General features: G+C 40.2%; 1 protein-coding gene across 3 annotated transcripts in view; it reads right to left on the bottom strand.

The window, feature by feature from the left end:
• Positions 1 to 6865: 6865 nt before the first annotated feature.
• Positions 6866 to 12624, bottom strand: part of LOC113591232 (CD276 antigen-like) — a 6304-nt gene continuing 545 nt past the window's right edge. The window contains exons 2-5 of one of the 3 annotated variants that reach the window (XM_035526659.1): positions 12226 to 12274; positions 11305 to 11679; positions 9389 to 9664; positions 6866 to 9014 (exon numbers count right to left, since the gene is read on the bottom strand). In XM_035526659.1, coding sequence (XP_035382552.1) covers positions 8881 to 9014; positions 9389 to 9664; positions 11305 to 11679; positions 12226 to 12256 — 816 coding nt within the window. In that variant the 5' untranslated portion in view covers positions 12257 to 12274 and the 3' untranslated portion in view covers positions 6866 to 8880. Of the gene's footprint in view, positions 9665 to 11304; positions 11680 to 12225; positions 12275 to 12624 lie in introns of all 3 variants that reach the window. The other 2 variants (XM_027031669.2, XM_027031668.2) reach the window with 2 other exon arrangements.

The raw sequence follows: 12624 nt of genomic DNA, 5'->3' as shown, positions 1-12624 counted from the left end.
AGCAGCTTTACAAATGTCCAAGTCCCCAGTGAGCAAGCCAAGAGCGACACTGGAAAGGAAAAACTCCCTAAAGCATGAGGAAGAAACCTTGAGAGGTACCAAGACTCAAAGGGGGACCCATCCTCCTCTAGATATCCTAGTTTTGTCCCGATGGTGTGCATGTGTCTGAAACCCATCCCGCAAGAGTACAACCATTAAGGGCAATGGAGAAGTAGTTGGCTAGGGTGGAGGTGTGGTGGGCTACAGCAGGGGACATCAGGGGTGGTGCAAGTAGCCATAGCAGTTGAGATGGGTTGAGCATCTTATCTTACTTGTCTTACCTCCTGCCCACGAACAGTATCCAAGACCCCTGTGGCTCAAGATGCCTAGCAACAACAGCCATAAAGCAAAACTTAGGCCTTGTTTACTCAGAGTTGATCACCCATCTGACCAGCTAACTTTCTGATCACTTTGCTAGGACATCATAGATCTCAACAATTCAAACTGGGATGCAGGAACCTTCTACCATCTTGTTAACATTGTTTGAACTAAAACTCTAAGTTCCATCAGACCTTTGTCAGGACAACCAAATTTTTCTGTGCATATCTCAAGGACATAAGGAACTTCCACATGAACATATTCACAACCGCTTTATGATGGAAATCTGGAAATAGAACTAAGAACCAAAGCTTTGTCTTTGTTACAAAAGCTTTAGTATAAGCTTTCCAAATCTCATTCAAGGTAGAGTAGAACCAAGAGTGAGAAGATGGTCTCACATATTTATACAAAGTGAAAGCAGGTATCCATAGAGCACGAGGCCAACAATTGGACAGCTTCCCAGAATCTTGTACATGCAGCAGACAACTTCCCACAGAAGGTGTGCTTGAGAAGAGCATCAAACATGCTGGCATGTTTCCTTTTACAGAGTTGAGGCATAGCAGAGTTGAACTTGAGTAATTTCTCACTACAGCCATCAATATTCATAAATCTATTCTGTCATAGGTCCATGGTGTCACATGGTAAAAAGTGATATTTCTGTTCCCATAGGTATCACGTTTTACAAAGTAATAACTTAATGGTTTAGCATGGTGTTCATTATGACCTTAAATTGTGCAATAAGTTCAAATAATGTAAAAAAAAATTAAGAATACCACTCTTGAACCACAAGCGTTGCCAATAACGGTATGTTTACTGAATAAACAGAGCTAGAAGTTTGATAGAGAACGCTGATTAAAATTTTAATAATGACAAGCTATTGGGTTAAGTAAAATCACTATAGTAAAACAAATGTTAAAAAGTAACAAAACAAAATTAACCCAAACGAGATTCATTGTGTAGCTTGGCTAAACAAACAAAATTAAAAAAAAGAGAAAGGGAAAGAACAACAAAAACAAATCTTATTTAAAAAAAAAGCTTCAAAAGAGTGACCAACCCAAGTATGAACAGGCTACTTATCAAACCAAACAAGAAAGAAAAAAATCAACTAAACAAGATTTATGGTGAACCAAACAAGTAAATAAATGAACAAACAAAAAGCAAGAAAAATAACAGGTGTCAAATAAGTAAAAGATTATTATCACAGTAACTAGGGAGAGGAGCTATCCAGGTTGGAACGGGTTACTTAGCATGACTGATCCAGTTCTAATGTGTAGACATTACAATATGTGTAGAAATGATAATACTAGTGTGACAGTTGGTCTCTATGGTTTCCCTGTCTCGTGTCTTTTTTGCTTTACTTCCTTGTTGTGGCTCCGTTCCTTAGTTCCATGTTCTTCATGAATTTGTTTGTGTCATTGTTGATCATGCTAAAGAGAAAGGATTATCTAGCTTTGCATGTTGTCTTCAGATATAGGCTGCATGATTACAATACATCTTTATAAATCAGAAATTTAGTTTGATGCTTTCTGCTTTATCATTTTTATGATTTGAACTTTAACTGGAGCAATCTCCTCCATAGCAATTTTGGAGTTGAAGTTGTCCAACTGAGCATCAACAGACTTGGATCATGACGCATGACGCTGTGGACATTTTGCTCATGAAAAGATTAACTATCCTGTCATTTATAAACCTCTTCACACTGATGCATCTGGTCTTGAGTTCTAGTGAAGAACATAGGTCAAAGAACGCACAGTAATGTTCTGTTAAGGATGTAGTGTTGTCAGAAGCTGACATGTTTTAGACCTTTTGAAATAACCAAATACAATGCCAACATAAACAAAACCCACACTACAAAAGAAACACAGCTAACTACACGCCACAAGACAAAAATAAAATACAATCTAACACTAACTCCCTGACAACACACAGACATTAACCCAGATCCCCAAACAAAACACACACCACTCCCGACAAGCAGTAACTACACACATACACACACAAGAACATGCACTCTAACACAGGGATCACAATTATAGACAGAACACAGGAGTACAACATGAGTGAAATGCAGTGTATGCTTACACACAGATCTAGATACAAACAGACTATGGGTACCAAAAGATAAGGTATGCAGAGAGAAGACCACAAAAACCAAACAAACTATACTAAGGCAAAATCACACAAAGCTAGATCGACACTAGAGTGAGCTTGGGCAAGCTGCTGTTTTCTTTCAGCAGGGTCCTTATATAGGCTACAGCAATCACTTAAGGCAGGGCAGAGCCAGTAACAAGGTGCACAACAAGACCCAAATCCAAAACTGGAACAGGAGCGCACTGTAGCAGCCCGGGAGCATAACACCATGTTTAAGATAAAAGCATAAAACCAAGTCCATGGGCAATAATAAAATAGTTCATTAAATGAGATTTGTTATGAGTGATCTAATATTGAGTAAAAGCTAACTTAGTAGCCTGTGTGCTTTGCTTCAAAAGCTTTAGCTGCAGGTTGGATACATTTATAGTATGTGACGTATTCTCTCATATTTTTCCTGTTTCTGACAAGCACTGGAACGCTGGGTCTGAGCTTCTTTGGAAAATTTGTACAGCTGATGCCATCAGCGTAGCAAAAGTGTAACCAAAAAATATCAGTGTCACTATTTGAAAATGGGGTGTCTTTCTCCTTTACAGCAGATGATGGTGGGTGCAGCTCCTGCTGACGATGGGGTAGAGAGCGATGCAGCCTTTCTGATGGTTGAGGAGCTTGTCTTTTTTTATGAGATGCTATAGGTGGTACAGGACCTTGACACTTCTTAGGGGAAGGTCTGAGGGAGAGAAGTTGTGATGAGGCAGTAGATGAAGGGGGAGGAGGAGCTGAGCTGGACTAGACCTACGACAAAAAACAAACAAACAAACGGTTTTATTGTATAACCTCATTATTACCAAACGTAACATCTTTAGTTTTTAACCGAAGTGATGGTATCTGTCACAGCCCCAAAACCTGCTCTTTATCATTTAGTGCTGCACTGTACCATCTGCACTGTCCGTCTGCTTCTGCGGGAAGATTCTCAGGTCCAGTTCCAGGTGAAGGCGAAAGAGATTCATGCAGTCTAGCACAATAAGAAAGCATGATGTCAGATGTGGCTTCTTCCAGCTGGTTGGTTGCTCCCATTCCTCCGAATCCTGCGTTTGGTGGGCGTCCGAACAGAATCTCATACGCCATTTTCCCTTCCCACTGCTTTCCCACTAGCGGGGTGGTAGGCACAATGCTGGCGCATGTCTATGCCATAGCATTTGCTTAGCATGTCTAATGCCTGATTCACGAATAGGGTACCGTTATCGCTGGAGATTCTGTTGGGAATTCCCCACCTGGGAATAATTTTGGTCAACAAAGCTTTTGCCACTACCTCGGCATCCTGCTTCCCTGTAGGAAACACTTCCATCAATTTAGAAAACATACATATGATAAGGCAGAATTTTTTTTTTTCTAGTTTGCATCTAGTTTGTAGGAATATTAAGCAACTGGCCCATTTCTGTCTCCATGCTTCTGCAGGAGAACTGACGTCATACACCCATTTCGTTTGTCAACTGTCTGGGTGAATAGCTTGTCTGGATTTGGCATACTTAAGGTGGGTGTGGTTTGGAGGGATTGTTTTAGCCCCATGAATGCTTCCTCTGCCTCTGGGATCCATGCCACCCTGGTTTGAGATGCCCATGTTGGGACTATGGGACTGTTGGGGCATCCAATTGTGCATAATTAGGAACGAAGGTGCGGCAGTATGAGCATGTTCCTAGGAATTAAAGCAGCTAGAGTTTGGTGGTAGGCCTTGAAACGCGAGCGATAGCTGAACGGTCAGTGGCCAATGCCTTCCCTTTTCCAGAAATCATGTGACCCAAGAATTTTACTACTGGCTGTACAAATTGTAGCTTCGACCTACTGGCTCAATGGCCAGTCTCGGCTATGTGCATGAGCGCAAGGAATCTGTTTCACACTGTTCTTGAGTGGGTGCAGCCAGAAGTAAATCATTGATATATTGCAATAGCACATTGCCTTCTGATAACTGGAGTGGTGCTAGGTTGTCTCTGAGGGCGTCATTATAAATAATGGGAGATTCACAATACCCCTGACAGAAGCATGTGAACGTATAAGGTTTTCCCTCAAATTGAAAGGCAAACCAATACTGGCTATCCTTATGAACTGGAACAGTGAAAAAGGTGTTAGCCAAGTCCACGACGGTAAACCATTTACTATCGTCTGGTATAGATGTGAGGATTGTGTGCAGGTTTGGGATGTTTGGAGCTCTTTGTCTAACTGCTGCATTGACTGCTCCGTACAAACCTCCACTTGTTACGACCTGGTTATTTAGCAGGGAAAATTGGTGTTTGTACAGGCGAAGGTGGGCATGGCACTATCACTCCTGTGTCCAGGAGGTCTTTAATGCCTTCTGACTTCTGGTTTCAGGGCATACTGACGTTGCTTGGGCCTGTAATAGGGCTGTATTGGGTGATTTTTACTGGTGCTACCTTTAATCAAGCCTACATCATTCTTCCCCTGTGCCTACAACACATTGGGAACCTTTTTTGGAGGGGGGACTCAGGAAGAGGAACGAAAGCCTGTTCCTGCCATCCCTCATGCTCTTCTACCACCTCTATATGTCTTGTAACCTTGAGGGTAAATTGCACTTTTTGTGTTCTTGTTCCCATGCAGCTATTTACTTCCTCTCCCTGCTCATTCATTTCCCATGTACCTTCCTGTTCTACTCTAACCCAGGGCCCCCAATTTTCCCATTCGAGGCCTCTCGCTTTTGTGATTGACACGAGGATGTGAGAGCGCCACGGCAAAACGCTCCTTTTGGTGAGTAGGTGGTCCTTCGGCTAGTATCACTGAGGCCACACACTTCCCCTTTCTGCAATACACATAATCGAGGCAAATGACCTCTACTGGGAGCTCCTTGCCGAACCACTCCTTTTCATAGTCATGATCAGGCCCTACGGACACATATGCAGTACAGCGCAGGTTTTCCAATTTCATTACTTCTACCACTTTTTGTTCACTTTGTTTGAGGATATCTGACAGCAAGTTCTGGTGGGTTCCTGCACAATTAGCCACTGGTATGAGTACAGTGGTTCAATTTTATCAGAGTACACTTGTTGCGATTACCTTTAGGCCCTCTGGTCTGAACTCGATTGCGATGCATAGCTTGCGCATCAAATCTCTTCCTAACAGAATGGATACACTGTGGACATTAAGAATGCATGGGCGAAATTTCGACCCCCTTCATTTTGGCAAGGGAGAGGGTGCGAGTAATACTCTAGGGTAGTGTGTCCAGTGGCCCCTACCGTAGGCAATGTTTTCCCAGATAACAGGACGTCTAATTCCCTAACCTGAATTACAGATTTTCCAGCGCCTGAGTCCACTAGGAATGACATATGTATACCCTGCACTGTTAGGTACAGTTGTGGCAAGCAAGAGTAAGGAGGTGCGGTATACTTCAGATATGAGGGAGAGAGAGTCTGGTGTGTGTGTGTGTGTGTGTGTGCTGGGAGGGTGTGGTGTGCATGATGTGTGTGTGCGCTTACCTGTAGCTGCAGAGTCGGTATCAGGGTCAACCTTGGAAATCTGCACAGACTGAAGCATCTGAAACATGCGGTTAACATCCCCCTCCCGCTTTTCCCTTTCTCCCTCTTCTGCCTCTCCCATCCAACTGTCCCATGCTCCCCAATTGACTGTAATCGTCTTTTCTTTTCTGCCTCCCTCAAATTGTAATGTATGCGCTGTATCTTGTTTATCCCCATACAACCTCCCTGTGGAAACCCGTATTTACTCCATAATAATCCAGCAGGTCTTGCCCATATTTATTCTCATGTCTGCACATAACTGCAACTTCCATTTTCGAGGCTGACAACCTGACAGTGCAGCTGTTTCAGCTTTTTGTTTCTTACTTTTACCCATTACTGCATTAATAATAAAATCAAGATCAAAGAAATTGATAAAATGTGTTATTAACCCATTAGTGCTACAGAATATTATTCGTGCTGCAAGGTGGGCTTGAACCCAGGTCAGCTAGGTGATAACATCAACAGCCCACTGGCTGAGCCACCACCCTCTAAGAACGATGTACCCGTGTGCAGAACAGTTAGATCTTGGATCAGGCAAAACGAAAGGAAAAAAAACAAACTAAACACCACGCCAAGCGTGGAAAAAGGAAGAACAAAGGACACCACGGGAAGAAACAGAAACCCCGATGCGCTGGGGAAAACCAAACTAAAACTTCCCAAACAAAACCAGAAAATGGGGAGGAACTTGATTGGCTAAGGGAAGCCTCAGGAGAGAGACAGACTCGAGAGGGGAAAACTGGAGAGGGGAGGGGACGTGTAAAAACACGAACACCCTCGCAGACAAGCAGTGAGGTGTAGCACGAGGGCTCACAGACGTCAATATCTGAAGTTACCAGCTAGGAGGTTGGCTCAGAACTTTGGCAAAAACCCATCCCTGAATGACTGGGTCACTGGGCTTATATAAGGTCTAGCCCAGCTGTTGGGTGTTAAGCCTGATTAGTGGTGTGCCTCCCTCTGGTGGCCAGAGGGGGTCTCAGCCTGTTACCAACCCTTACACACGCTTTTTTTTTTTTTCCCCTCTACACAGAGGTATCAAGCAATCAATTCCATACCAATACTGGAAAGTTATTTACTACAACTACTATTTACTTTCCCCGAATGGCCCTGAGCTGCGGCTCGTCAGATATTTCTTACTTCCGCTTTTAAGCAGGCATTAAGCATTTTCCCCCCACACGACTTAATTTTGATTAATTTGTTAATGATTATTAAAAACTCTATTATTAATCATAAATATAATAATAATAATAATAATGAGTTGTGACTGAATCAATCATTAATAATGACTATTAATGATTAATTCAGTCACAACTCATAAAAGTAGCATGTTTGAAAATGTGATTATTTATTGTCTACCAAAGCTTAGAATACCACTTTTGAGATTAAGCGATCCTGATTAAGAAGAACCTAGGTAACAATATTACAGTTTTGATAATAACCAGTACTGGGTTCACTAAAAGCGTTTAAAATAAAAAAAAACATATGTAACAAATGAATGAACCCAAACAAGATTCATGGTGGACTGAGCATGGCTAAAGAAAGAAAGGGGGAAGAACAAAAGAAACTGTTGTTTAGATAACCTGCGAGTGATTAACCAGGGCACAGCAGGCAAAATAAAATAATCATACATTACTTAAACAGTTTCATGCCTCATGGTCCTAGAATGAAGTTAACAAACTAAAGCATCAAACCCTAGGATGGGTGAAGCTATTGGACATTTAATTCCTTTCCTACTTCTTGAAGTTACAAACGTCTAGCTTTAATATATTGTGTCTAATTGGTCCATGTACGATTTTTAGTAATCACAATTAAGAGTGGTTAACAATTGTTTACAATAAACACGAGGTAAGCAACTTACAAGGGAATTGAGTGTCATGCTAATGAACAAATAATTAAAAGAATATGAAAAGACAGACAGAAGAAAGGCAATCTGAAAACAAGCAATTTATACCAAGATAACCAGACATTACTGCTTTACTTTGTAAAGCTTGTATCTGTTGGGTAAAATAACATCTGAAGATTTCTCCTCTCTGTGAGGCAAAACAGAACTATGAAAGAAAAGCTTCATTATACATTTTGATAGCTACTACAAATAAATTCCTAAATTCCTGAAATTTCCTTTGTCTTTGGCTTGACATGAAGATTTTTTTGGTTCTCCTGGTAACTTGGAGTCTGCTAGAATTTTAAAGTCATAAACAGGCTGGTAGAGACATTACAACATGAGCTCATGGGAGAAAGGAGGAAGCACAGTTAAATGGTCCAGCAGAGATGATAAGCCTCCTGTGAGTTAAGCCTCCCGATGCCCAAGGGGTCCTGCTTTATTGTTAAGAGGGCAGGTGAAGAAAGCTCAGCCTTACCAAAATCAAAGTTTCGCCTGTGAGATAAAGCTATCTTGGCTACAATAGTTAACCACTACTAATTGTGATTACTAGGCACATCATCGTCTGGAGAGGCCTACAATGCAAATGGAGATAGCTCTCCTCGCTGAGCCAATTTGGGAACATTTGGATCATTTCAGGATTCCGTTAGTTGCAAAGCTTGTGATTTGTCTACGGTATTCTTAATTTCAGGTAGACAAAAAATAATCACATTGTTCAGACTCTCATTGTTTTTGACTGTGTTCCACTCATCTGTGACACAGTAATGGTTCCCCTTCATTAGACGTGAGTAGAAGGGTAACAAGATTTAATTCTGTCGTTTCTTTCAAATAGACAGTTGGCATCAATACTTTTTCCACAGTGTCCATTTGGATATATGCACTGCTACTAATAGTTTACCTGTTAAAATTATGAGAACAGAGTGAGGAAACAACATTCAAAACTTACAAGCCTATACCAAAATCATTAGCACTAATTAAACAAAAGGCATACACGAAAAATAGGACACCGCCTTGAAGCTAGTTTGATCAAAGATGTTAAGAGTTCTTTCCTTCATCCTGTTTAGTTTTAATTAGTACTGATAGCAACAAGATAATGAATGCTAAGAACAGCACTGTAAGAAAAGGTCTGCTCCTTAAATTCTTGATATCAGCATTCTTACTGCAACATCCTGTAAAGGAAGCAATACAAACACTATGTTGAAATAACATGCTGTGAGCAGCAGAGAGCAGCCTCCTTGGATGGTTTAGCTGATACTCTCCAGGTAGGCCACTTATGACTTCAAACTGCACGATTTTAGCCCCAATTTTCCTATTGCTGATTTGGAGCGTCATCCAAATGATGAAAACTACTGCTGCATGTTTTGCAAAATAACCAAAAAGAGCATAATATGAAAATGACAACCAATTTTCTGTTATCACACAGTATCTTCATCTCTCACAAGCCTACACAATTTTCCAAGCATAAATCAAAACACTTCTCCATTTTGCTCTAATGTCAATGCATGTAAAATTGCACTTGCTTAACAGAAAGTCCACTGTGTACCTGTTTGAGGATGTAGCGTTATGGTTTTAAGGATATGCTGAGAGAGTGCTTTAAGTGTCATTTCAACAACAACGGTCTGCGTCATGCTGAGATTAATGGTTAAATTGCTCTGTACTCTAAAGCGCCCCTTACTGTCCAGTTGTGTGGTTGTGACATTTCTTCCACGTGGCTGCTTCCAAGACACCGTGGGTTCAGGAAAGCCTGCGGTGGATGTCATCGTCACAACAACATTGTCACAGTTGTACTGGACTTCCAGTTCTGGGTCATCATATGGAGCTAGAAAAACAGTATTAGAGTGGTAGAGAAACTCGTATTACTTTGCAAAATAAAAGGCATCATTAAGTACCCAGCCTCAGCATGTCTTAAAACAGAGCAAGGTTACACAGGACATCATTTTGTACAATATTAGATAGAATCAAACTGAAGAAATTCATCTAGAATATAATTTCTCATAGAACATATCACACATGACATCACAACATAACCATCTCTGTCTGCAGCTATAGGCATCTCCTCTTGCAGGCTTTGATTAGGATCTATTGCTTACCCAATTTACTTTAATCTTAATTCTAAATCAGACATGAGAGGAGAATCATCTCATGACAGGTAAATCATTTTTGATGAACTTACTGAAACATATCAAAATTATGGCCCTCAATATAATTAAATAAAAAGTTTAAATAAGTTCCTACATGTGAATTCATAAAATGATTTGTTTGAAGCATTTATTGAAGCAGAGCAGGTTATACAGTTAAAGTCAAATTGATTAATTATTAAAAATAATTTAAAAAGATTGTTTTATCTTTCTGCATGTTTTCTATATAACAAATGTACTGAAAATTGAGGTGGTCAAAATTATCAGCCCCCATGTGAATCTTTCAAGAAAATCAAACCACACCTGAGCCCAATCTGAGTTCATTGGTGCAATTAACGAGCTCAACTAAACGGGAGTGGCACTTGAAGGCTAGACTGAGATGCGTTACTTAATGGGGATGATTATACTGCCATTTCCAAGCATTTCACTTTATCCAAAATAGCTTTACATCCTGCCATCGTAAAGTACAAGGGACCATTCTGTTAGAAATACACCTAGGTGTATTTGCAGACTTGGGAGAGGAATATAATAATAATAATAATCATTATCATATGTGTCAATAACTCTCGGATCTCTGCAAAAACTGTTGCGGAATTGCCTGTAATCATTTGAAGCATGGGGATGAGTTGTCTAGGTCTGTCTTTTAGTCTGATGAGACTAAACTGGGGCTGTTCAGGCATACGGATGTTGCTTTTGTTTGGCTAAGAAAGGTAGGGGTCTCCAATCTTAAAAGCAGTTTCCACAGTTAAACATGGTGATGGGGAGCATAATGCCATGGGGAGGTTTTGCTTTCTTCAGACCCAGGGAACGTTTTTGCATGCATGTGGTCATGAAAAAGATTATGTTGACATTTTGAAGGGTATTGTGAACAATTTTGTTGCTAGTGTCTTAAGGTCAAAGTATGTCCAAAATGTTTTGAAAGACACCAAAATCAAGGTCCACATATGGCTCCCTCAAAGCCTAGATCTCAATCCTATTGAGATTAAAGTTAAAATCCATGCTAGAATGGAATAACTTGGCATGGAGGAATGACCCAAAATCCCCCAAGAGACGTGAGCCCACCTGGTAGGAGCGACAGTAAAAGGTTGTTGTTCTGAATTAGAAAGGTTGAGATTCAGTTATAGCAAGGATTAAGATTTTGTCTTTGTTCTCTTGGAAGTAATTATACTATAAACAATCAGTATTAGTATTTATGTTCAATTTCATAAGGGGGGGGGGGGGGGCTTTTTTTCTTTTTTTTTTAAACCTTAACTACATATATTGATAGAATTCATGACATCTTGTCACTTTCTACTTCTCTGAAGGATCACCTCAGACTTACCAGCCACTATGAGTGTTACACTTCCACTAGTAGTTTCTTGCTCACTGGTGATGTAGCAGGTGTACTCTCCCTGCTCATCCGGCTGCACGTTGGTTAGGCTCAGTGAGGCGTTCCCAGACAGTATCTGGTCTATAAACAGGTGAGTGCGATTCTTGTAGCTCTGGCTTTGTTTCTCTAGCTGATCTCTGCCATGATAAAAGCTGTGGACCACTGTGTCTCCATGCTGCCAGTTTATGATCAGGTTAGTGAGCAGCTGACTTTCAGCCACAATAAAAGTGCAGCTGAAAATGGCAGTGTCGCCTGGTGCTCCAATCACAACCCTCTTGTCTTGTGAGATTTCACAGGACCATGAGTGTGCTGGAAGAATTCTTGAGACTTGGTGGAGGAAAAGAAAGATACTGTTTTTCACTACATGATTTGGAACCAGAATTTATCACTATGACTGATATTATGTATGTAATATATTAGGAACACTACCAAAATACATTATTAAGTAGTAAACAAATGCAATACTTAAGTCACTTTATTATTTAAATGTGAGGTTAACAACAGAGACCCTTCCTCCTGATTTACCAAAATGTAAAAGAATATTCTAGAAGAACTGTCTGAGATATAAGCCTATTGTGAGGCTTTAACTGCTGTATTTTACACTGACACAGTGCACATCAAAATTATGAGGTCATTGGACTGTCAATAGATTAGCAGCAGTTTAACAACAACAAAAAATCACTTTCATATATATATATTGCTTGCTTCTTTTTGGTGGCAAAATTACTTATTGCGCCTTTAAGTACAAATTAAGGCCTATCTTTATATGCAGGTGTGCATGCATGTCAGTCTTTATAGGGGTTTTTTGCAAGCAAAACAAAGTCCATACGCTATTTGTTAATTCAGACATTGTAATGAAGTAAAACTTCTTACTCGCATATATTATCCATAGGATTCTGTTCATTTTGCATGCTCACGCACCCTAAAAAAGAAGTGAAAACGGGAACCGTCAGTTTACTTCTCTGAACAACATAAGCTATTTTCACTGTTTACAACAACATGATTTTCATGCTAAAAATGCTTAATCGCTATTTATTTTTACATATAGGCCTATAAGGATGGAAACGGCATTTAGGCCTATCGGTGATATTTTACGGAGATCGACAAATCTTTGTCTTTAGCGATAGTTAGTCAATACTACAATGTTGCGAAAAAAATGCAAAGGACACGTTTCTGGTTATTGTAATAAATAAAAAAAACTGTATTATGCGAAAGGATTTTCATGTGCCTCTTCCACAGGAAAGCTTCAAATAGTGAGCTATAGTGAACCAA

This window comes from Electrophorus electricus, chromosome 5 (assembly GCF_013358815.1).
Source record: "Electrophorus electricus isolate fEleEle1 chromosome 5, fEleEle1.pri, whole genome shotgun sequence".
NCBI classification, from domain to species: domain Eukaryota; kingdom Metazoa; phylum Chordata; class Actinopteri; order Gymnotiformes; family Gymnotidae; genus Electrophorus; species Electrophorus electricus.
This window is presented reverse-complemented; position numbering and strand designations above follow the sequence as displayed.